Genomic DNA, 21541 nt, shown 5'->3' on the forward strand with positions numbered 1-21541 from the left:
AAAATAGTTTTTCTTTTACATATTGTATTTTATTATTTCTAATAAATAATTCAACCAGTTATTTAATGAAATAAATTATGAATACATGTATTTAAATTAACATTTTTTTTTTGGGGGGGGGGGCTATATTAATCCTAGAACTATTACAGGACCCAAGATGATGCCAAAGCTCTACTTTTTACTGCCTAATAAAAGCTCCTCCCCTCACTTGAGCATAGTCCCTTAGCACTGAGATGCCACGCGATGGTGCCAAAGCACTACTTTTGTATTAGACAGGGCTTCGGTGCCATCTTGCGGCGTCTTAGGGTGTTTCATAATAAGCACAAAATGTGGACTTGGCATGTTTTTCAGTGAGTAATGAGATAGGTGGTTCAAGCAAATCTGTGAATACGTTTCTGATGTTTGCAAACAGTGCAAATGCTTAATTCTGATTGCATAGAAACATTTTGGATTAGAGAAGAGAATAAAAAGCATGTGATTAATTGAACCCTTAATTGATTCAATCATTGATTAAGGGAGCAGTCTTGAAACTTTTATCCTTAACTTGAAGCATTATTTTGATTATATGCAAGCATTTAATGGCCCTTGCGTATTGCGACACAGGCAGCGCTGCAGGTGATGGAGTTCAGCGAGGAGGAGAGCCGAGATGTGTTCAAGCTGCTGTCCGCCGTCCTCCAGATGGGAAACATTGAATTTATGACAGCGGGCGGAGCTCAAATCACCTCCAAAGGAGGTAAGAAAAGAAAACAGGAGGAGTGCTCACAGTGTGCCAAATAAGATAAGCCACATCTACATAGAGTGAACGATGGTTTCCCATTTGGTGCGTTTCCATTTCCCAGGTTGCCATGATAGAGCCAAAACTGGATAGACAGTATATCTTTTATATATTATTTAAAGTCAGAAATGACAACATCGGACAAACATGCTCACCCTTGGGAAGTTTCATTAAAATGGTTAAAAAAAAAAAAAAGAGCAAGGCGAACACAAATGGCCAACAAAGAGCCCAGAGGATTAAAGAATTTAATTTCACAACTTGATACCAGTCATTTGGATTTGTCCGCCCTCTGCCCTGAGTTTGATTGACAGGGCGGCAACAGTCCTGAACAGGCTGAAACATGAGCACCATTCTCTTTTGTTCTCTGTCCGACCACTTTTCCAAGTATCCAAGTTACTTAACTACTGCTTAAATAGATAAAGTCTTCATCATAAAATGTCTCTGCTAATAATAAGATCAACAGATTATCCTTGGCCATGCAAAACATGTGCTAGGCCACTTGTTGCTAGGCAGAATTCGCCGGGCTCAAGCGTAGGTATACGAGTGAACTGAGTTGCTAGCTTGCTCACAGAACGTATTAAACATAACACATCGCAATACCACTTGATGCGCTTTTGAAAATATGACTTTATGTACTGTATGTGTGTGCGTGTGCTTTCAGTGGTCAGTAATGTGAGTGAGCTGCTTGGCTTGGATTCCTTCCAGCTGTCTGAGGTGTTGACCCAGCGCTCCATGATCCTCCGGGGAGAGGAGATCTGCTCCCCGCTCACCGTGGAGCAGGTAGCAACACATCCAGTTCAGTTTTACCCATGTTTTTTTTTTTAACTCATTCACTGCCATTGACGGCTATAGACGTCAAAAATTAATTTGGACTATTTCTATTAGTTAAAAAATGTTTTCCCACTTTTGCTGACAAGAGTATCTCTTTGACTGCCAGACGTTTTCAGAAAAGGGATGCCTTGGGTGCCAGCAAGCATTTTTGACTGATCTTTCAAGGTCCACAGAAAATTATGTGTTTGGACTATGGAAACACACATACTACCAAATGAAAGATTGGACTCTCATCTTTCATCAGAAAAAAAAGTTTGTTTCTACCTTATTCCGTTTTTCAGTAATCATTGAAAAAAAAACGTATTTTAACGTCTTTGGCACTCTTCCATAGGATTTTACTAAACGTTATTTAAAGTTTTTGGCAGTCAAAGAGTTAAGAAAACCTAGAAAAAAAATATTGTAAATTTAGAACAGCTATAAAATTTGTGATTAATCGTTAGTTAACAAGTGAAGTTATGTGATAAATTACAATTAAAAAAATTAATCGCCTGATGGGCCTAATTAAGAAAATATATTAAAAATAAAGGGCGTTTAATTGTAATTAATCGCATGATAATTTTATATCTGTTATAAATGTACAATTAAAAAAAGCTAGGTTTTCATAAAAAAAAAATGAAAAAAAAAAGTTAAACTAATATAAATAGTTCACATGAATTTTTGACGTCTATAGTCGTCAATGGCAGTGAATGAGTTAATGAAGTGTACTCTCATAGAGGAGAGTATTTCTATATTGTGGATTGTACTTATTGTGTGGGTGGTCTGGGACATGAAGGGGGGTTTACTGTGTATAGTATAGTGTGAATTGTAAGCAAGGATTATAGATAGATAGAATATACACAATATTTACAGGCATATATTTTTTTCCCTCTGCGTAGAATGACTAATATTACTTCGACTTACTAAGGACCTGCAACTGTAGGAGCAGCGCAATGTCCATTGAATTGAAGCAAAAAATGAGGCAATTTTTTTTTTTAATTTCTTTACATCCTATTGAATTACAACGGTACTGTTTGTTTTCTTTTTAATTACAATATTATGGTGCTATTTTTTTGCTATGTGTGTACCTCAGTGACACTCTCTCTCTCTCTCTCTCTCTCTCTCTCTCAAACACACTCGTATATATGCCCCCTCCACATGGCTTGCGTGACTCCCAGCCATTTCCTGCTTTTTGTCTGCCAGATTCCCGGCACAATGAAACCATGGCGATAGTGATCTGAGTCAAAAGCACAATGGAGCTCATGATTGGGGGGGGGAATGAAGTTGGAGACTTCTCCTGTGGTGGCAGACACTGTAATAATTCAGTCAGTGTGTCTGGCATTATACATCCGTGCCTCAGTTTATGATTAATGAAGGCTAATCTTCATCAGCATGTTATTATAATTGTAATGTACCACAGGGCAGAACTTCAAAGGTTGACAACAATCCATTTCAGGATGCCGGGCGACATCCCAGATTAATTATTTTCCAATAGGAAATCATGTAAATGAAATTAATGTCTTCAGGGGTCTAACTGTTGACATTATTAAGTGTAAAGGAAGTATTTTCTTAACTGTCCAAAAAGTGATATACAGTATAATAGATTCACGAAACAGAGAAACATATTCATGATTGTATTTTTGATGATTGTTTTCAGTTTTAGATAATAAGCAATCAAATATTTTTTTCAAGATTAAAAATTGGCCTTCCGAAAAGTATTTTTCTCTTTAATGAATCCATCTGATATAGCAGTTTAATCTTTTGTTGTTTGTTTAAGTACTGAACCAATTAACTTTTTAAATAATGACTGTTATTACTGCAGTTTACTGAGTCACAGTAGTTGTGAAGCTCTTCTCTCTTTATGGCTGGTTGACTGTATTACACTGCCCCTAATGGTCAAGTCGTACACACCAAAAGGAGTCGGTTGAATTTTGTTAATTTTATTTAAACGATGTCATCACCACGTTTTAAAGTCAAATCTTCTAGAGTACAAACTTACAATTTTATTTTTTTGTGAATTTCGAATGGAATACTGGCATTTCCATTCATTTCAATGGGAAAAAAATGATCTGCGAAACGCGAGTTTTGAGTTACGAGCATGCCCACAGAACGCATTCAACTCATATCTCAAGGCCCCACTGTATTTAAGTTCCCTATTCCCTAGAGTCAACCTTCAACTGTGCAAATTTGTCAAATGTGTAACTCAATATGTAGTTTTAAGACTTTTGTGGCCTTCGAGCTTTGTGACACATCCCACAACCCCCCTTCTTCTTATGCCAGTAAATATGTAAAGGAATCTTTTTATTCACGCCACAAAAAGAGCTCATTTGACAAATGGAACAAAGACGCCGCACTGTCCACTCGTTCTGTCTTGCTTGTTCTGTCTGCCCTTTGAAGCAGCTCCTCGCTAAATAGAGAGCATTATTCCCCTGCTGGACCCAGTAAAAAAAGGCTCCTTCTCCCAGTAAGCAGGGGTCTTCCAACCTACGACCGCCTCAAGTGTCCCCCCCCCCACTCCCCCTCCTCCTTCCCTACAATTCCGTGAACCGAGACCCCTCCTCCGTCCCTCGCCCGGGACAAACGGCCATTCTTCTCTTCTTGCCCCTGTGACGGAGATCCTGGAGCCACCGGCTTTCTTTTCAGTGGCAGGAGGTGACGGCGCATGATGGATGGCGTGAACTATTGTCGCTACCGCTATTATGGATTCAGAAGCAGCATGCAGTACGTTTTTTTTGCCAGGGGTGGGCAAACGTTTGTGCTCATGGTGGGCCTCATTCGATGTTAAAAACGGACACATGGGCCAGCTCGCTTGTAGATAACTAAATAATTAAAAAAAGAAGAAAAAAAACGTGCATGTAAAATAGGTTCGTGCAACAAATATTGTCGGTATACTTACTTTACTCTTGATTATTTGACCTCTGCATTAAAGGCCATAAATATGATTTTATTTGATTTTCCATAAAGATAAGTAAGTAAACAGTCAGCATTTTTTCACACAGCAAAAAAAAGTACACTCTCACTGTGGAAATGAGTACTAAACACTGTGGCCTGTTTTGAAAACACGCAATCCTGCCCATACAGTGACTGCAACACACAACACAGCCGACCTCACCTAACCTCAGGTAACCTAAGGTAACCTGGCTTCTCACCTCTCATCGCATCATGCGTTGCAGGCCGTGGACTCGCGGGACTCGGTTGCCATGGCGCTGTACTCCCAGTGTTTCTCCTGGATCATCATGAAGATCAACCAGAAGATTAAAGGCAAAGACAACTTCAAGTGCGTCGGCATCCTGGACATCTTTGGATTTGAGAACTTTGAGGTGAGCCATGCGAAAGGGTTTTAGGGCCACACTGAAATTATAATTAAAAATGTTATATATGAGAATAAAATAAATATACGTATTTATATAAAATTATGAAAATCAAATTGAAAAAAATAAAATCGACCAAAAATAAAGTCATAATATTATGAAAAGAACTTGAAGTAAAAATAGTTGACCAGAAGGGGGCGGTAATGCACCAATAGTAACCCAAAAAAAATGTAGAAGAAGAAGAAATAGTAGTCAAGGCAACAAATATGCCATGTATTGCTATTTGAGCATGCAACAAGCTTTTACAACCCCAAAAGGTGCAACAAACGACCAGCAATGTTGGATTCAAGCCATTTTAAACTGAAAAGAAAAAAACGTTTCCGTAGTTAGAAGTCAGTAATATTGCATGAAAAAAAGTTATAGGATAACTTCTTCCAATTTTATGTAAAAACGTTGTGAAAATTTCACGCTTAAAAAAAAATGTCCTATCAGGGGGGAATCTAAACTAAAATTATGTAAATAAGATCTCGCAAGGAAAAAAAAACTTGCAATATTACAAGAATAACATCAATTATTTTATTTATTTTTAGATTCCATGTTAAATTTTACTTTTAAAAAGTCTTGATATTCTGACTGCCCATTGCACAGCAGGCAAAACTTGTGTGGAAATGGAAGTGAATGAGTTAACTTATTCACTGCCAGCCCAGTAAAAATGAATCTTTGTTGTCTCTAGCCATCAATTACAGGAAATAAAATTATCCAATAGAGTATGCAGTGTAGGACTGTGTTGGTATTTTGACATTCACTTGTTAAAATTGCTAAAACGAAAAAAAAATCCTGCGAAAAAATGTATTGATTTATTTAAGTTTATTCTCATTACATTACGATTTTTTTGTGTGGGTATTTTCATTTTTATCCTCTCTTTTATTCCTCTGTAAATGTTCCTTAATATTTAACTGTATTGCTGCTTTTCTTCCATCACGCAGGTCAACCGCTTTGAGCAGTTCAACATCAACTACGCCAACGAGAAGCTCCAGGAGTATTTCAACAAGCACATCTTCTCACTGGAGCAGCTGGAATATAACAGGTAACGTGATGTTTATCCCTCCGCAGTCACAAGCTGTTGTTTTCTTGAGGAAGAATGAACCAGCAGTTCACTCATTTTCGTCATGTGTCGACTCTGCCCAATGCAACCATTATGTGTCTCTGCTTGTTTTTTTTTTTTTTGTCCTTGCAGGGAGGGCATCCAATGGGAGGCCATCGACTGGATGGACAACGCTGAGTGTCTGGATCTCATTGAGAAGGTACGAACGTAGCTATCTGGACTGTCCTGGTTTCAAACATCATTCAAAACCAAAAGGGGCAGTAGGCAATAGTAGTGGGTCAAATTATTTTTGTAGGCCATCTACTGTCAGAAATGAAAATTGTGTTTGTGGATTATGGATGAAGCAGATTAATGCAACCGTTTTCATAAATCACAAGGCACTGCTATTTTTGTCCTCTACCACCCCCTGCTGTCGACTAAAATTGACATCAAAGTGACCTCGGGCTCATATCGCGAAAAAGTAGAAAATTGCAATTAGGGCATTTTGACGTCAGATTCGGCAGACAGGACAAAATGGCATCGCCCTGAGATTGATGAATTCATTCTTATTCCACAAACGCAGTATTAACTCTTTGACTGCCAGACGTTTTCAGAAAAGGGATGCCGTGGGTGCCAGCCATTTTTGACTGATCTTTCAAGGTCCACAGAAAATTATGTGTTTGGACTATGGAAACACACATCCTACCAAATGAAAGATTTGACTCTCATCTTTCATCAGAAAAAAAAGTTTGTTTCTACCTTATTCCATTTTTCAGTAATCAACAATAGAAAAATAGTTTCACCTCTGTTTTTTTAAAAAAAAACGTCTTTTAACGTCTTTGGCACTCCTCCGTAGGGTTTTACTAAACGTTATTTAACGTTTTTGGCAGTGAATGAGTTAATCAGCATAACAAGTTTTAATCTGAAAGATATACCTTTTCTCTATTCATTTCTGTATTTCTTAACTAAAGAGGCACAAAATTTCAATTAGCCAACCCTCGCTCTCAGTGACTTAGTGGGAACAAGGTTGATGTTTGTCACGGTTTAACCTGGTAACTTGTCACATAAATCCACCAGTGTGCGTTTCACCTCCTCCTGTCTCCTTGCCTTATAGAAACTGGGCATGTTGGCTCTTATCAACGAGGAGAGTCGTTTCCCCAAAGGCACGGACTACACCCTCCTGGAGAAACTGCACAGCCGACACGCCGTGAGTCGGCACGCACGCACGCACGCACCCACGCACATACACCTTTCACATCTTTCACGCTTTACCAGACGCTAACAAATGCGCACGCAGTCACGTAAAATGACCCAGGGGGCCCCGGGAGTGTAAAATGGCCGTTTGGAACGTCAGCGCGGCGCATGTACGCTCTCACGCACCCTCCGCTCGTCTCGCTCTCGCATGCGAAGGCAACAATGTTGAAATGTGAGCGGCCTTTCTTGAAGCCTGATCAGCTTTGTGCGCGCACAAAAAAAGGTTGCGCCACAAAGTAAGAGCGGACTAATCTCTCTTTTTTTACACTTACTTTGCAAAAAACAAAAATGAGATTTGATGTGCTTAACATTTTTTCCGCCTCGAGCAAATGTGTTATCTTTGTATTTTATCGTGTTAGTGTTTATGTTTCAAACTAAACAAGCTGTCTGGAGGTTTTTATGCCGTTAATCTTCACTTCCCTCTTGGCTTAAAGGAAACAATTTGAAGTGAGTTGAGCACATAGTGAAACGCAGAAAGTTTGGATTGTATTTTCACTTGTGGCGGCAGCACTTCATCACCAAACTGCATTTTCTTTCCTTTCCTTTCATCGGATATTATTTTGAACTGTTCATAATTCCTTCCACCTTGTCAAAGTCCTCACTGGAACAAAACCCTCCCAAAAGCATTTTGCCGCCGTCACAATTCTTCACGATAAGTATGATATTTTGCTCTTGTCGTAATGAGCAGGGTTGTGTTTGCGTCAAACATTCCTTTTGCAATTATTATCATAACGTTCAACCTCGGTTTCTTCAAACCATGATTCATTTGACCACTTCTTTGAGAGATTAGACAAAGTGAATTATGAACAGTTTAAAATGACCATCGGTGTTGGCTTCCACTTCGCCTATAGAAAAAATATATATATCGGTATTTTTTATTATTATTGAGTTTTATAGGTTATAGGTCAAATGAATGACAGAAAAAAAACGTTTGAAACAGATTCATCTCCGTTTTTTTTCATGTCACATAAACCTGGCATTTGAGGGTGTGTAGACTTTGAATATAAACTGTAAATGCTCATTTACAAATTGTTATTGAATATTGTGCATATATTTATCTTATGATGTCATTTGTACAGCATTGTTTGAACGGGGATCGCTTTTTTACACATGAAACTCACTTTATCATGCCTGAAATGCTCATCATACTTGTAATCAGAATGCGCAATGCCTTTTTTTCCACTCTCTCGTCAGGCAAACCCGTACTATGTGAAGCCCCGAGTGACCGACCATCAGTTTGGCATCAAGCACTACGCCGGAGAGGTAATGAACACAAAAACATACACTAAGGATTGCATATGCTAGTCCATGGGTAGGCAACTCTGGTCTTTGAGAACCACTATCCTGTCTCTTTTAAATATCTCCCTCCTCCGACACAGCTGACTCAAATGATCAGCTCATCAGCAAGCTCTGTAGAAGCCTGATTCTGGTTATTGAATCAGGTGTGTTGGAGGAGGATAAGATCTAAAAAGGGCAGGACACTGGCTCTCGAGGGTTCCCTATCCTTGGACTAGTCAGTTTGCCGACTTAACTACTTCCACAATGTTGTTGAGCGCGTGACATCGACTTGCCGATAATCAAATATTTACAATTAGTTCATCGCCTTAATTGATTGAAATTGTCTTCTATTCCTGAATGCTCGGCTTTGTTAACGGAAGGAAAACCAGTAAATGGGTGGGCAGGCTCCAGCACGATTTTAAACACATTTTCAGCCCACGCTATCAAAGAGGAAGGAGAGTAGAGAATTATTCCACCGCACAAAAGTCGTCCGTGATCATTTGCACTATAAATTGCCACCATGGAGAACCCACTGTTGTGGTGGGTCCAGAGCTAGGACAGGTTGTCCCGTTTGGCCAAGTTGTGCAAGTTGCTGTCCCCAATGACAAGCACAATTCCAGTAAATTTAAATGTGATTGTTTAATTCTGATGTACTGTGGGGCAGAATTCTTACTTGCAATTTACACATTTTTAGTCTTTTGGATGAAAATGCTTACTAGCGTTAGCCACATTTAGGTCATCTCAATATGTGATCATTTTAATCTAGTTTTACTCATACATCTTTTATGATTAATAATAATATTTATATTTATTTAATCACAGTTTATAATTAATTTCATAATTTTGGGGAAAAAAATAAAATAATGGCCTTAATTATCAAAACAAGCAAAACAAAAAAAGCTTATTTTTTAATCTTACACATAGCCGTAGCTAACACACATAAGCTAGTGAATTGACATTAGCACAACAAAGCTAACTGTAGCCTGACGCTAGCTAGCACCAGGTGTTATTTCAAGTTGCACAACTTTCCCTTCTTTATTACACAGATACTGTAATGGCAAATATTTGCTGCGTTTCAAGTGATGAGACAAACACACTGTAGTATCACTGCACTGCTTGGACAAGCCCTTCAGTGTGTGTGAGCAAGGCAGCGCAGTCACAAGACTAGCGCGGATGCTAATGCTAATGACTTCATCCACAGAGGATAGCCCTTGACACCCACCCCTTTGCAACAGTTCTGTGCTCCACTGTGGGCTGCTTCATCGTTTTTGTTAGTTAGATCTCAGTCATGTCCGTCGAGGGAAATTACTGCCCCCCCCCCCACCTGATTAAATTATTTGTCCTTTGCCTCAGATAAAGTACATGCAAATATCAACAGATGGTTGTATTTTTGTTCAGCTTTTTATGAGTTTATCTATCTATCTATCTATCTAAATATAATTTTTGGGTCTAACAGGAGTTTGTCCTTCGCCAGTGTTAGGCCAATGTAAAAAAGTTTTTTGTTTTAGGTGCTTTATGACGCACGCGGCATCCTGGAGAAGAACAGGGACACCTTCAGGGACGACATATTGTTCATTCTCAAAGACAGCAGGTAAACACTCGTGTTGCAAATCAATCCTGTCGTAGAGTCACACGCTCCGCATCAGCAAGCAAACTGTATCGTCAGGCTCGACTTCATCTACGACCTCTTCGAGCGCGTGGGCAGCAGGAATGGAGAAGAGACCATGAAGATGGGCACGGCCCGGCGCAAGCCCACCGTCAGCTCTCAGTTCAGGGTGGGTATAGATCAGGGGTCTGCAACCTGCAGTTGCGGAGCCACATGTGGCTCTTTTGTCCTTCTCCTGTGGATCTCTAAAATAATTTAAATAAAGTAGTAAAACTTTAAAAAAAAAAAAAAAACATTTTATTTGTAATATTCTTCAAATGAATTAATGATTTAGATTTAAAAAAAACAAACAAATTAAATATTCCCAAAAATTTCCACATTTTTAAGTTGTCAGAAAAAGATGAAAAAGTTCAAAAAGGGACCATAAAATGTCCAAAAAGGAAAAGCAGAAATTTATTATATAATGCCCATGAAATTGCCAAAAAATGTCAGAGAATTTAATAAAAAGGCAGATAATAAAATTACAGTAAAATAATCTTGGAATTGCCTTCCCCCCCCCTCCCCAAAAAAAAAAGTCTGAAAAAAAAGCAGAAACGATAAAATGTCCCAAAACACAAGAAGAAATCCTGAAAATTACCATAAAGTGTTCACAAAATTGTGAGAAATTTTTTGGGCAAAAAAGGCAGGATTTTTATTTTTTTTAAATGGCCATAAAATGTCTAAAAAAGGAAGAAGCAGAGAGGCAGAAAATGACCATAATATGTCTATAAAATTGCCAATAATGTCAGAAATTTAACAAAAAGTCAGAAAAGTCTAAAAATGTATGGAAAATTACCATTAAAAAAATTAATAAATCCAAAAACGGAAGACGAACGGTATTGGATGCTGCATATTTTTGTGTTGTGGTGCTGTTCAAATTAGGTCTTTGGGCCCTCAGTACATTTGACTAACACGAATACAACGTTTCCTGCATCACAATCTTCAAATATTTTGCGACTTCATACAGATTTTTGGTTATTTATTTGGCCTAGAATAGCTATTTTGAATAGATAGCTAGATAGCTAGCTAGCTAGCTAGATAGATAGATAGATAGATGGATAGATAGATAGAGTAGAAAGTCAGTTTGGGCAATGAAAACAAATAAATGTGAATATTTATATAAACAGTGTGTATGTAAATCTTCATATACTGATCATGCAGTAATTTATACCATTCATTATTTTGCTCCCACACAGTGGACGGTTGTTATAAAAGTGAATAATGAACGGCGTGAAAGAAAATGGCACAGACCAGCTCATTGTCTTCCATGTGCCACTGCATGCGAGGGTCATTCCACCCCCAGTGTCACACTGACGAAGGCAGATAGCCATCTTGCAGAATGCTGTCCGTCTATCTGATCTGCAAAAAGAGTAGGGAGGAAAGATGGATGTGGTTTGGAGTGCAACGGGAACGGGGGGGCTGGGGTGGGCTCGCAGTCGAGTTACTTTTTTGTCCTAACTGCAGTGCGGAGGGAAGGCGAGCAGGGGAGGATTTGGCCGGCTGCCCGGGCCACAGTTTCTGAAGCCAGGGGGATTAGTGTTGATGGCTGGGCAGAGCGGGGCCAACCAGGGGCCAATCACGCTCAGCTCAGCCAGGCCAGGCCTCGATGGAGACAGCCAGTCTGAGGCGGGGAGGAGATCCAGGCCGACGCAGCCTGCGCAGTTCAAGGGTCTCCCCAATTGTGCGAATGTAAGCGTCAGGATTGATGCTGCGTTCGAGTCGAGTAGAAAGTAGGAAATGTTCCACTCTGAACTCCAAAGCTGTCTGACAACTGAACAATTATTGGATTTTGTCCGTGTATTCGCGCTCGCTAGTTAGCATAGTGATGCAAAGTACTTTCATACCCTGCAGTAGCTCCTTTCAAACCGGCTCGTTATGATGAGCTTTGGCGAAATTGCACATTCAGCCAGTCAAGTTGCCTTTTAACCGGAGCACGTACGGGGGAGCATATTCAAATTCATTTTTGTATGATTCTTATATTCATTTTTAACTCTCTTAACTCATTCACGCCCAGACATTTTCACTGAAGCAACCCCCTTCGCTCCCGGCTGTTTTACTGGATTTTGACTGATGTTGCAAGGTCCACGGAATATTCTGTTCTATTGCTATGAAAACGTGGAACCTACCAAAAGAAAGATTACAGTCTTTCCTTTCACCAGGAATTGTTTTTACATTTGTATCTCATTCCGTTTTGCGGCAATTAGCATTAGAATATAGCTGAGTTCCATCATTATTCACAAACACTGGCTGATCTCTCATGTACTCTGCTGCCACCTGCTGGCTGTTTTGTGTAATAACTACCATTGCTTTAAGCGACCTCTTCATGTCAGAAGCTGCATCAAAGCCTTCTGTATGCTCTAGCATAATAACACATAAAAAACGTATAAAGACGTTTTTGGGAGTGACAGACAAATTATTAAAAAACGTATTTATACGTTTTTGGGTTTGAACGAGTGTTTCATTAGTAACGTTAAGTTGGATTGGTTTGAGATAAAATAGAATGAATACATCTTGTGAGTGAATTGACATCATCGAATATGTGTGTGCTAAATTGGAGCCTTGTGTTTTTCAGGAATCTCTCCACTCGCTAATGGCCACACTAAGTGCCTCCAACCCCTTCTTTGTGCGCTGCATCAAACCTAACATGGCTAAGGTGGGTTATGTTCATTCTATCTTGTCAGATCAGTTCCAAGTGCTTTTCATTGTTGCCATTGCTTAGAGTTAATGTCCCACCAAGTCATTTTACAGTGTAGCATTACGCCTGACCGCTAAGTCATAACAATGCTGCGTTTGAAACAAAAACAGTTCAGGTTATTTGGTTTTGGGGCGTATATTTTCAATACTAATAAACGCGCCCCCTCCGGTCCAATGCAAAGGCTCCCTTTGTACTCCTGGGCTGCGTACCAGCACATTCCAACCACTCCAGCCCTTTTACTGGGGGTCAGAGGTCGCTCCAGCTGCAGCGGTGCTTGGCTGATCTGGCTGCATCAGTGGAATGCCAAAACGAAAACCACAGCGGCGGCGGTAGAGCCAGCCGAGGGGTTTATTTATTCATCCTGCCTTTCTCCCCTCTTGACCACATGGCTATAAAAAAGGGTGATTCGGTTGTCTGATTGTTGGATCTGGCCGATGTCTTTGTGTGAGAGAGGGAGCTTGGGGATTGTCGTCTTTTATCAGCAACGTGCTTTCCACTCCCTCACACAAAATTGGACTCCGATATATCTATGCAGTTTATAGACACCCATACTAAGTAATCGTTTATCAAATTCATCGGCAACTATTTTAACTCATTCACTGCCATTGACGGCTATAGACGTCAAAAATTCATTTAGTTTAAAAAATGTTCCCACTTTTGTTAACAAGAGTATGAAAACCTAGAAAAATTATGATTAAATTTTTTAATCACCTGACACCCCTAAATTTTTAATAATCTTAAAAAAAAGATTAATAATAATAATAATAATTAAAAAATAATAATTACAATTACTTTTAAAAAAAAAAAAGAAGAAAGGACTATTAAAAAATAGGAGAGTCGGGCGATTTTTCGTAGTTAATTGCATGACTTCACTAGTTAACTCACGATTAATCACAAATTTTGCATCCGTTCTAAATGTACAATATTTTTTTTCTAGGTTCTATACTCTTGTTAACAAAAGTGGAAAAAAATGTTAAACTAATAGAAATAGTTCAAATGAATTTTTGACGTCTATAGCCGTCAATGGCAGTGAATGAGTTAATAATCGAGTAATCGTTTGGAGCCATTTTTTCATTTAAAAATGTCCAAATCCTCTGTTTTCAGCATATCAACAGTAATTGTTCACTGATTTCTGTAGTCCTTGATGAAAGAAGACTGATTATCTTCTATGTATAATCAAAATAAGACAATTATAAACATCTGTTTTCACTTTGGAAAACAATGACTGAACCGGTAACATAGTGCAAAATTAATCCCCCTTTTTTTTATCACTATATGAATACGAAGTACGTAATAAACACCAATCGCTGGTAGATAAACTATAATTAGCGAAAAATGCTTTTGTAATACAATTAAATGCAAAATTAAAATTTATTCAATCAGTTGATTAATCCATCAAATAATCGATAGATTAATCGATTCTAAAAATATTCGATAGTGACAGCACTACGAATATGTATTCTAATTTATTTAGTATAACTGTACGCCATGCATTGCCTTAACTTGCCGATGACATACGTAGGGTCGTCATACTCAAAAAAATTTAAACTTTTTATTCAAATTTTCTGAGTATGGATGTATAGTGTGTGTATTATAATGCAATATGCAAGAAAGCAAAGCGTGGAGAGTCTCTGTCACCGAAATGCATGCGTGAAGTCAAAGTGAACGAAAGAACAGGACTATGGATCATTCTGAACATTCACTGTTTTCTTTATCCTCACTCTTCCCACTTTGTGGCTTCTTCTGTCACTTCTTCTGATATGATCACATGCATCCCAACACACACGCACGATTTATATTCATCCTCCGTCACTGGGAGAAAAGTCGCTTGGAGGCCCGGCTTGTTTTCATGCCAGCGCCTCTTTTGAGTGGGCCGAAATCCCCTGCTAAAGAGCAAAGTTCAGAGCTCAGAGGAGGCTCTGGCTCTGGCCTGCATGCGTGCGTTTGATTATGAGCATGAACACATGCGAGCATGAAAGGACTTCCCTGCATGGTAACATTTGCACGTAATTAGATTGACACCTTTGCGGAATGCCTTGGCTCTATTTGGGGGCTTATCCGGCACCGCATACTCTCTGGGTGACAATGTATGGAGGACCAATACTGCCAAAATTCAAAATAAATAAATGACTAAAAGTGAAATTAAAAAGGGATATAAGAAATATAATTCAGAATTTTTATTTTATTTATTTTTTATAAATGGAAATAAAAACGACAAAAATATATATATACATAAATAAATACATTTGTATTTAATTTTTGAATTATATTTTTTTATATCCGCTTTTATTTTCATTTTTAATTATTTTTTTATTTATTGAGTTGGAAAGGCGGAGTCCAACGCAAGACACGCTTAGGACCGCCTCGTCATTTGATTAACATTTTGACCTGGCGGTATGGACCAAAACTGCCCAAATTAAAAATAAATAAATAAATGACTAAATAAATAAATAAATGACTAAAAGTGGAAGAAGGAGAAAAAAAAAAAATATATATATATATATTTTTTTTCATTTAGAATTTTTTTCATTTTTATTTTCACTTTTAGTCATTTATTTATTTTGAATTTTGTCAGTTTGGGTCCTTCATGTGGACGACAGCGTGCAGATAAGACACCAATTGGGGAACAATGCGCCACTCGACAAACTTATCGAGGTATAAAATAGATTAGCTGTTTTGTTTTCGTGGGCATACAACTGAAATTGGCTCGCAACCGATCCAGGGTGTACTCCGCCTCTCACCAGTCAGCTGGGATAGACTCCAGCTCAGCCACCACGCAATACTCATGGATACCGAGTGAGCTCGTGTGTGAATATATCACGCGGCTGAGCAAATGGACTTGACTTGCTTGATTTTTACGCCCACCGTTGCTGTGTGTTGTTCTCTGCAGAAAGCCAACCAGTTTGATCCAGATGTTGTCCTGAACCAGTTGAAATACTCCGGAATGCTGGAAACGGTTAAGATCCGCAAGGCTGGATTCCCAGTTCGCCGCTCCTTTCAGGATTTCTACAACAGGTCTGCGTGATACCAGCTCAGCCTGTAGATTTAGAATGAATTCAGTCAAAAAACGAAGGACTCGCACCTCTGTTGTTGTTGTCTAATGTCACCTTTGAGATTCTTTAGTACTTAATCAAGGGCTGTCCAAATAAACTTGACGTGACAATGCATGTATTGCACGTAATGTACATGCAAAACTTTTGTTTTTGCTCCCCATTTTTTTAGGAGAAAAATGTACACAATATCAATTTTTCTCAAATCTTGTTCTCACAATATGTGATAGTGAGCACTTCTCCTTTGCCGAGATAATCCATCCCACCTCACAGGTGTGCCATATCAAGATGCGGATTTGACACCATGATTAGTGCACAGGTGTGCCTTAGACCTTAGACCCCCCCCACCGGATTACAACTAAACGGCACCTTTCAGAGTGGCCTTTTATTGTGGGTAGTCTAAGGCACACCTGTGCACTCATCATGGTGTCTAATCAGCATCTTGATATAGATTAGGTGGGATGGATTATCCCGGCAAAGGAGAAGTGCTCACTAACACCGATTTAGATATATTAAATATTTGAGAGAAATGGTGATATTGTGTATGTGGAAGAAGTTTTCGATCTTTGAGTTTATCTCGTAAAAAATGGCAGCATTTATATTTCCGTCACCTACTCGCAGGTACAAGACGATCCTGAAGAAGAAAATCCAGACGGAAGACGAAAAGCAGAGTTGCGTCGAGCTTCTGGCACGTCATGACAACACAAAAAAAGAGTGGCAGCTTGGAAAGACAAAGGTAAAGAACAATTGGATTTATTTTGTGTGTTTGTGTGTGTTTTGTTGTTGTCGTAACATTTTCAGATATAACAAAGCAAAATGACAAACTTACATTTGGTCATCAATTTCAGAATGACAGAAAAATTAAATACAATAATTACAGGTCTTTTTTTGGTCACTTTTTGATCCATTTTTCCCAAAACAAATTTTTTTTTCCCCATTTTTTGGTTTAAAGAGAAGTTAACTCCATACTTTCAATTGTGTTCATAACATTTATTCAATCGGTCTGTGTTGGAGGTTCAGATTGCAGCCATCTCTTAGTTACTGCCTTTTTTTGTTTTTGTGGCTGCCAGTATTCTACACTCTAAAAACAGTTGGGTCAAAAATGGACCGATCCTCTACTTGGGTCGAATAGGACCCAACTTTGAGTCAAGGTCCTTCAGCGTAAAACAACTCATAAATATTAGTCAGATCCTTTACTTAGGTCCGAAAATAGGGTCATTTTGCATACCACAACCCCGAAAGTGAGGTCAAATTGACGATAATTGGGTTACTTTTGATCCAATTGTTTTTAGAGCGTAGATGTTTTTTACAGGCACAATTTTTACTGCGGCAAAATAGTTTGCTTTGGCCAAATCCCGTATTTTCTCCTAAAGATTCCCAGGCTTTTTTTTTTTTTTGGTGACGGTTTAGACGCCCCTCACCGTGACTCACGTCCCAAAGAATTTACTGGCAGGTTGTGGTCAGACGTGCTGCTCCCTTGTTGACAACCGCACACTTTTTGATGGCTAACCCCCCCCCCCCCCCAAAAAAAATTCCCTCTTAAGTGCATCGTGCGAGCCGGTGCTGGGCGCTTACAGTCAGTAATCCCGAGGCGGCCTCATTGTTCACCTCCTGACGCTCACCAAATAATGATTAAGCTTTGGAGGCAATGAGGCTTTCAGGGGACACCTCGCGGTGCGCCAGACTCCCTCCTGGCTCTTTATTTCAATCATTAACTCTTCCTTAGAAAGACCTCATTTTCACTGTTTTCCCAATGAATGATTAACCTTTTAATAGCAGGTCTGATCGTGAAGGGCAAAACCTACTTTCTCCACACATATACACGCACAGTCAATTACAGTACAATAGTATACATTTTACTCTAAAAAGAGTCTATTTGGTCCCACTCTTAACAGATTAAAATTCACACTTGGAAGAGAGTATTTTTACGGTGTATGAGTGTATCCAATGACAAAATCCTCTAAGTACATTTTAGAAGGAATTTTGTTTTGAATACATTTTATTAGTTTATTTTAAAAAAAAGTTACTCAAGGGTTGAGGATCGAACTCACGACCTTCAGCTTGGGAGACGGCCACACTACCACCTGAGTTATGCCACTCCTACTGTTTGCTTATCTGCAAAAGGAGACCAAAACACACAAAATATTACTCTCTTCCAAGTGTATATTTTACTCTGTTTAGAGTGGGACCAAATAGACTTTTTTTTTTTAGAGTAGACTTTATTCTACAAAATTTACTGTGCAGTTATTAAGATCACCCAAACTATTCATACTCAGGCCACATTTTGAGTTCAACTTAAGTTTGGTCACAAAAAAGTGGTAAAAGTTGTTTGGTGGGTCCGATGAAACCAAAGTTACATTTTTTGGCCATCATTTTAAAACCTTACAACAACAAAAACATGTTGGTGGCAGCATCATGCTTTGGACCTTTTTTTTTTTTTCACCTGGAAAAGGGGCCTCAGTCAAGGTGGAGGAAACTGTAAACAATTCAAAAATAACAGTCGATGTTAGCATGAAATCTTCTGGCTATTTTTGCTAGAAAGTGAAAAAAAATGGCAGAAAAAGCCTACTAGAGCATTTGAACTTTATTTGGGATAAATCAGAGACATTTTAAATTGTGCTCTTTGTTCTGACTCCCATTTAACATGACTTTGAATGTGATTGGTGAATTCAGAACAGTTACAACCCAGTTATAAGCGGGTGTCCACACTTGCGCAACCAAATTATTTCAAATGTATATTTTTGAATCCTTCTTCCAAAAAGTTAGAAAAAAAAATCCATCTAAGTTGTACAGGTTGTAAGTCACATTAATTAACGTTGTAAACTCTTTCAAATGTTTTATCTTGATCTTTTTTTTATTTTTATTAAAAGCTGGGTGTAAAAACAGGGGTGTGTAGACTTTTTATATCCACTTTACATGAATAAACATTTGTTAATTTAGTAGTATGCAGCCTTTTGGCTCTTGTGTCATTTTCAACTAAAAGATGAGCATTGTAAAAACTCATTTTCACCCAACATTTAACTTCATCAGCGTAAGACATAAATCCCTGAAACATTTCATATATTTTACTTGCATTTAAAAAAAAAAAAAAAAGCTTTTATGTTCCATCTGGCTGACACACTAACCCGCACACTCCCCTTCGTACATATGGCGGGTTTGAAGTCTGCCACGCTCAGCTTCTTAATGAATATATAGCTGGTGCTAAACCGCTAATGTACGCATGCCTGTAAAAAATGAAGCATCTCTGGAGTCGTTATGTCTCACCGGAATATCATTTTTCAGTGTCACGCATCCAACGGTTTGAACTTTGGCTGGATGACGGCTCCACTTGCGGTTGGGTGTCCTTCAGTGCACATGGTCATGTTTTGAGGTGAGGGGTGGGAGGTGGGGGTTCCTCTGGGGGTGGAACAATCTGCGTAATTATACGCTTGCCGATTGTGTTGCGGAGGAAGTGTGAGAGCTGAATTGGGGGCTCGGCACGGCGTGGTGCGGATAAGGTGTCTTGAGCGGAGATTGGAGGTGGGGGGGGGGGGGGGTTGCTGGAGGATGTGGACGGAGTGGGAGCTTCCTCCTCCACCACCAGTGTGAGACTGCAGCTGTGGGAGTCTTTGATTGGTGTCACATCTGGGGCGCAAAAACAAGCGACAACTCGAAACCCCAAGCGCTATGACCTCCAAAATGGCGGGCGCTAAATCGCTCATTCACCCCAAAATGATTGCCAGGGCTATTGGCAGCAGGTGGAAAAGTAGTGGTTAACTCAGTATTCAAAAAAAGGATTTGGCAGTAGCACTTAGATAACAATTCTTTCGAACAATTCTTCCAAAAAGATGTTAGCATTTGGTGTGTGCACTGCTAGCCTAATGCTAACACCTAAAAGGAAACCCCATACACCAACTAACTACTGTAATAGCATTAGCATCCAGGGACCACATAGTAGCCTGCGGGCTCGTTCTAAAAATAACTCAACAGTGGTGGGACATATTGTAAAAGTGCTTACTGATTTATAGAAATAAAATGTTGCATATTGATATTTATCTTTTTGCTTATCGTGAGAAATTATTAACGTAACCAGTGTCTTCACGTATACATATAGGCAAGTCATTGTTATTTCAGAAGGGTGTATCAAACAGCTAGCACTTTGCATTAATTAGTACCCAAGAAGTGGCTCTCACTTTTAACTCATTCACTCCCAGGCATTTTCACTGAAGCAACCCCCTTTGCTCCCAACTGTTTTACTGGATTTTGACTGATTTTGCAAGGCCCACAGAATGTTGTGTTCTATTGCTATCAAAACATGGAACCTACCAAAAGAAAGATTAGAGTCTCTTCTTTCATCAGGAAAAAAGTACTGTATATTTGTTATCTGTTTTCGTTTTGCAGCGATTAGCATTAGAATATAACCAAGTTTCATCATTATTCACAAACCTGTTGAAAACAGTGGGGGGAAAAGAGCTTGTTTTCAAGATGGCCCTGGTTGATCTCTTATACTCTGCTGCCACCTGCTGGCCGATTTTTGTAATAACTACCATTGCTTTAAGCGACCTCTTCAGGTCAGAGGCTGCATCAAAGCCTTTTGTATGCTCTAGCATAAAAAATAAAATAAAAAAACAAACTAACATTTGTATATGTTTTTGGGAGCAAATGAGTTAAAAAACGTTAAGAATAAGCAACGTCTAAATGTTCAAACAGTTCTTAATGTTGGTGTGTCTTACAGTAATATTTAGTAGACTTAAAGTGTGTAAATGTGGGAGGTCAAGGCCAACTCAGCTGTACTTGCGTTGCACAAGCTAGCTAGCAATGAGCTCCAGCCGGCTAGCTAGTACAGCTAAACATGTCACGGAGCTGCTCCTAAGTCAAACTAACTACATTTCTCACAAAGGGATGACGACGGGTGATTAATAGAAGACAAAGAAGCCATGCTAATGGCTAAGCTAACCCAAGATAAACACAGTTGGCGTCGTGTTGCCCAGTCATGTTCTTCCCTCAACTTGGGGAGAGTCCCCGTGAGCATGCAAAGGGTTAACCAAACTCTTATTCCTTCCTTCCTGAGAGCAAGCAGGGGTGTGGCTTGCCTTTTTTTTTTTTCCTTTCTGGTCACCCGCCAGCCTCTATCCCTTCCTCCCTCCCTCTCTCACCCTCCTTCCATCTCTCCCTGCCTCCTCCTGCGCACGGATGCACGCCAGTCGCAGGGAAACGCTCAGGAAGTGCACACAATGAGGCTGTGCAGCGGCGAGAGCGGCGTCAGACGCAACAGCTCCGCAGTGCCACTTTTGCCCCGAGCCGTGGAGGGAGGAGGGCGGCCAGGAGCCATCTAAGAAAAAAAAAAAAAAACATCCCGGCTACACCGCAGCTTGCAGAAAGTGGGGAGAAAAAAACGGAACTAAGCCCTCCACCCACACCCCTGTCCACGGTTTGCTCGTTCCCGCAGGTGTTCCTGAAGGAGGCCCTGGAGCAAAGGCTGGAGAAGGAGAGGGAGGAGGTGCGGCACAAAGCTGGCATGGTGATCCGCGCCCACATCCTCAGTTATGTGGCAAGGTGAGTGGCAGTGACAGTTGTCAGGGGTTTGTTTTGTCAAGTGTGCTGTGGGAAGGTGGTGGTGGTGGTGGTGGGGGGGGGGGTGTATTACATTGCATGCCTTCGGG

The 21541-nt window shown here is 39.6% G+C and overlaps 1 protein-coding gene across 2 annotated transcripts in view; it reads left to right on the plus strand.

The window, feature by feature from the left end:
* Positions 1–21541, plus strand: part of myo10l3 (myosin X, like 3) — a 71210-nt gene that overhangs the window by 27626 nt on the left and 22043 nt on the right. For both annotated transcript variants that reach the window (XM_077579913.1, XM_077579914.1), the window contains 13 exons: positions 604–733; positions 1437–1555; positions 4756–4902; positions 5880–5980; positions 6131–6197; positions 7092–7184; positions 8426–8494; positions 10018–10100; positions 10176–10284; positions 12727–12807; positions 15740–15864; positions 16521–16635; positions 21328–21434. In XM_077579913.1, coding sequence (XP_077436039.1) covers positions 604–733; positions 1437–1555; positions 4756–4902; positions 5880–5980; positions 6131–6197; positions 7092–7184; positions 8426–8494; positions 10018–10100; positions 10176–10284; positions 12727–12807; positions 15740–15864; positions 16521–16635; positions 21328–21434 — 1346 coding nt within the window. The remainder of the gene's footprint in view (positions 1–603; positions 734–1436; positions 1556–4755; positions 4903–5879; positions 5981–6130; positions 6198–7091; positions 7185–8425; positions 8495–10017; positions 10101–10175; positions 10285–12726; positions 12808–15739; positions 15865–16520; positions 16636–21327; positions 21435–21541) is intronic.

Source organism: Vanacampus margaritifer, chromosome 11 (assembly GCF_051991255.1).
Source record: "Vanacampus margaritifer isolate UIUO_Vmar chromosome 11, RoL_Vmar_1.0, whole genome shotgun sequence".
NCBI lineage: Eukaryota > Metazoa > Chordata > Actinopteri > Syngnathiformes > Syngnathidae > Vanacampus > Vanacampus margaritifer.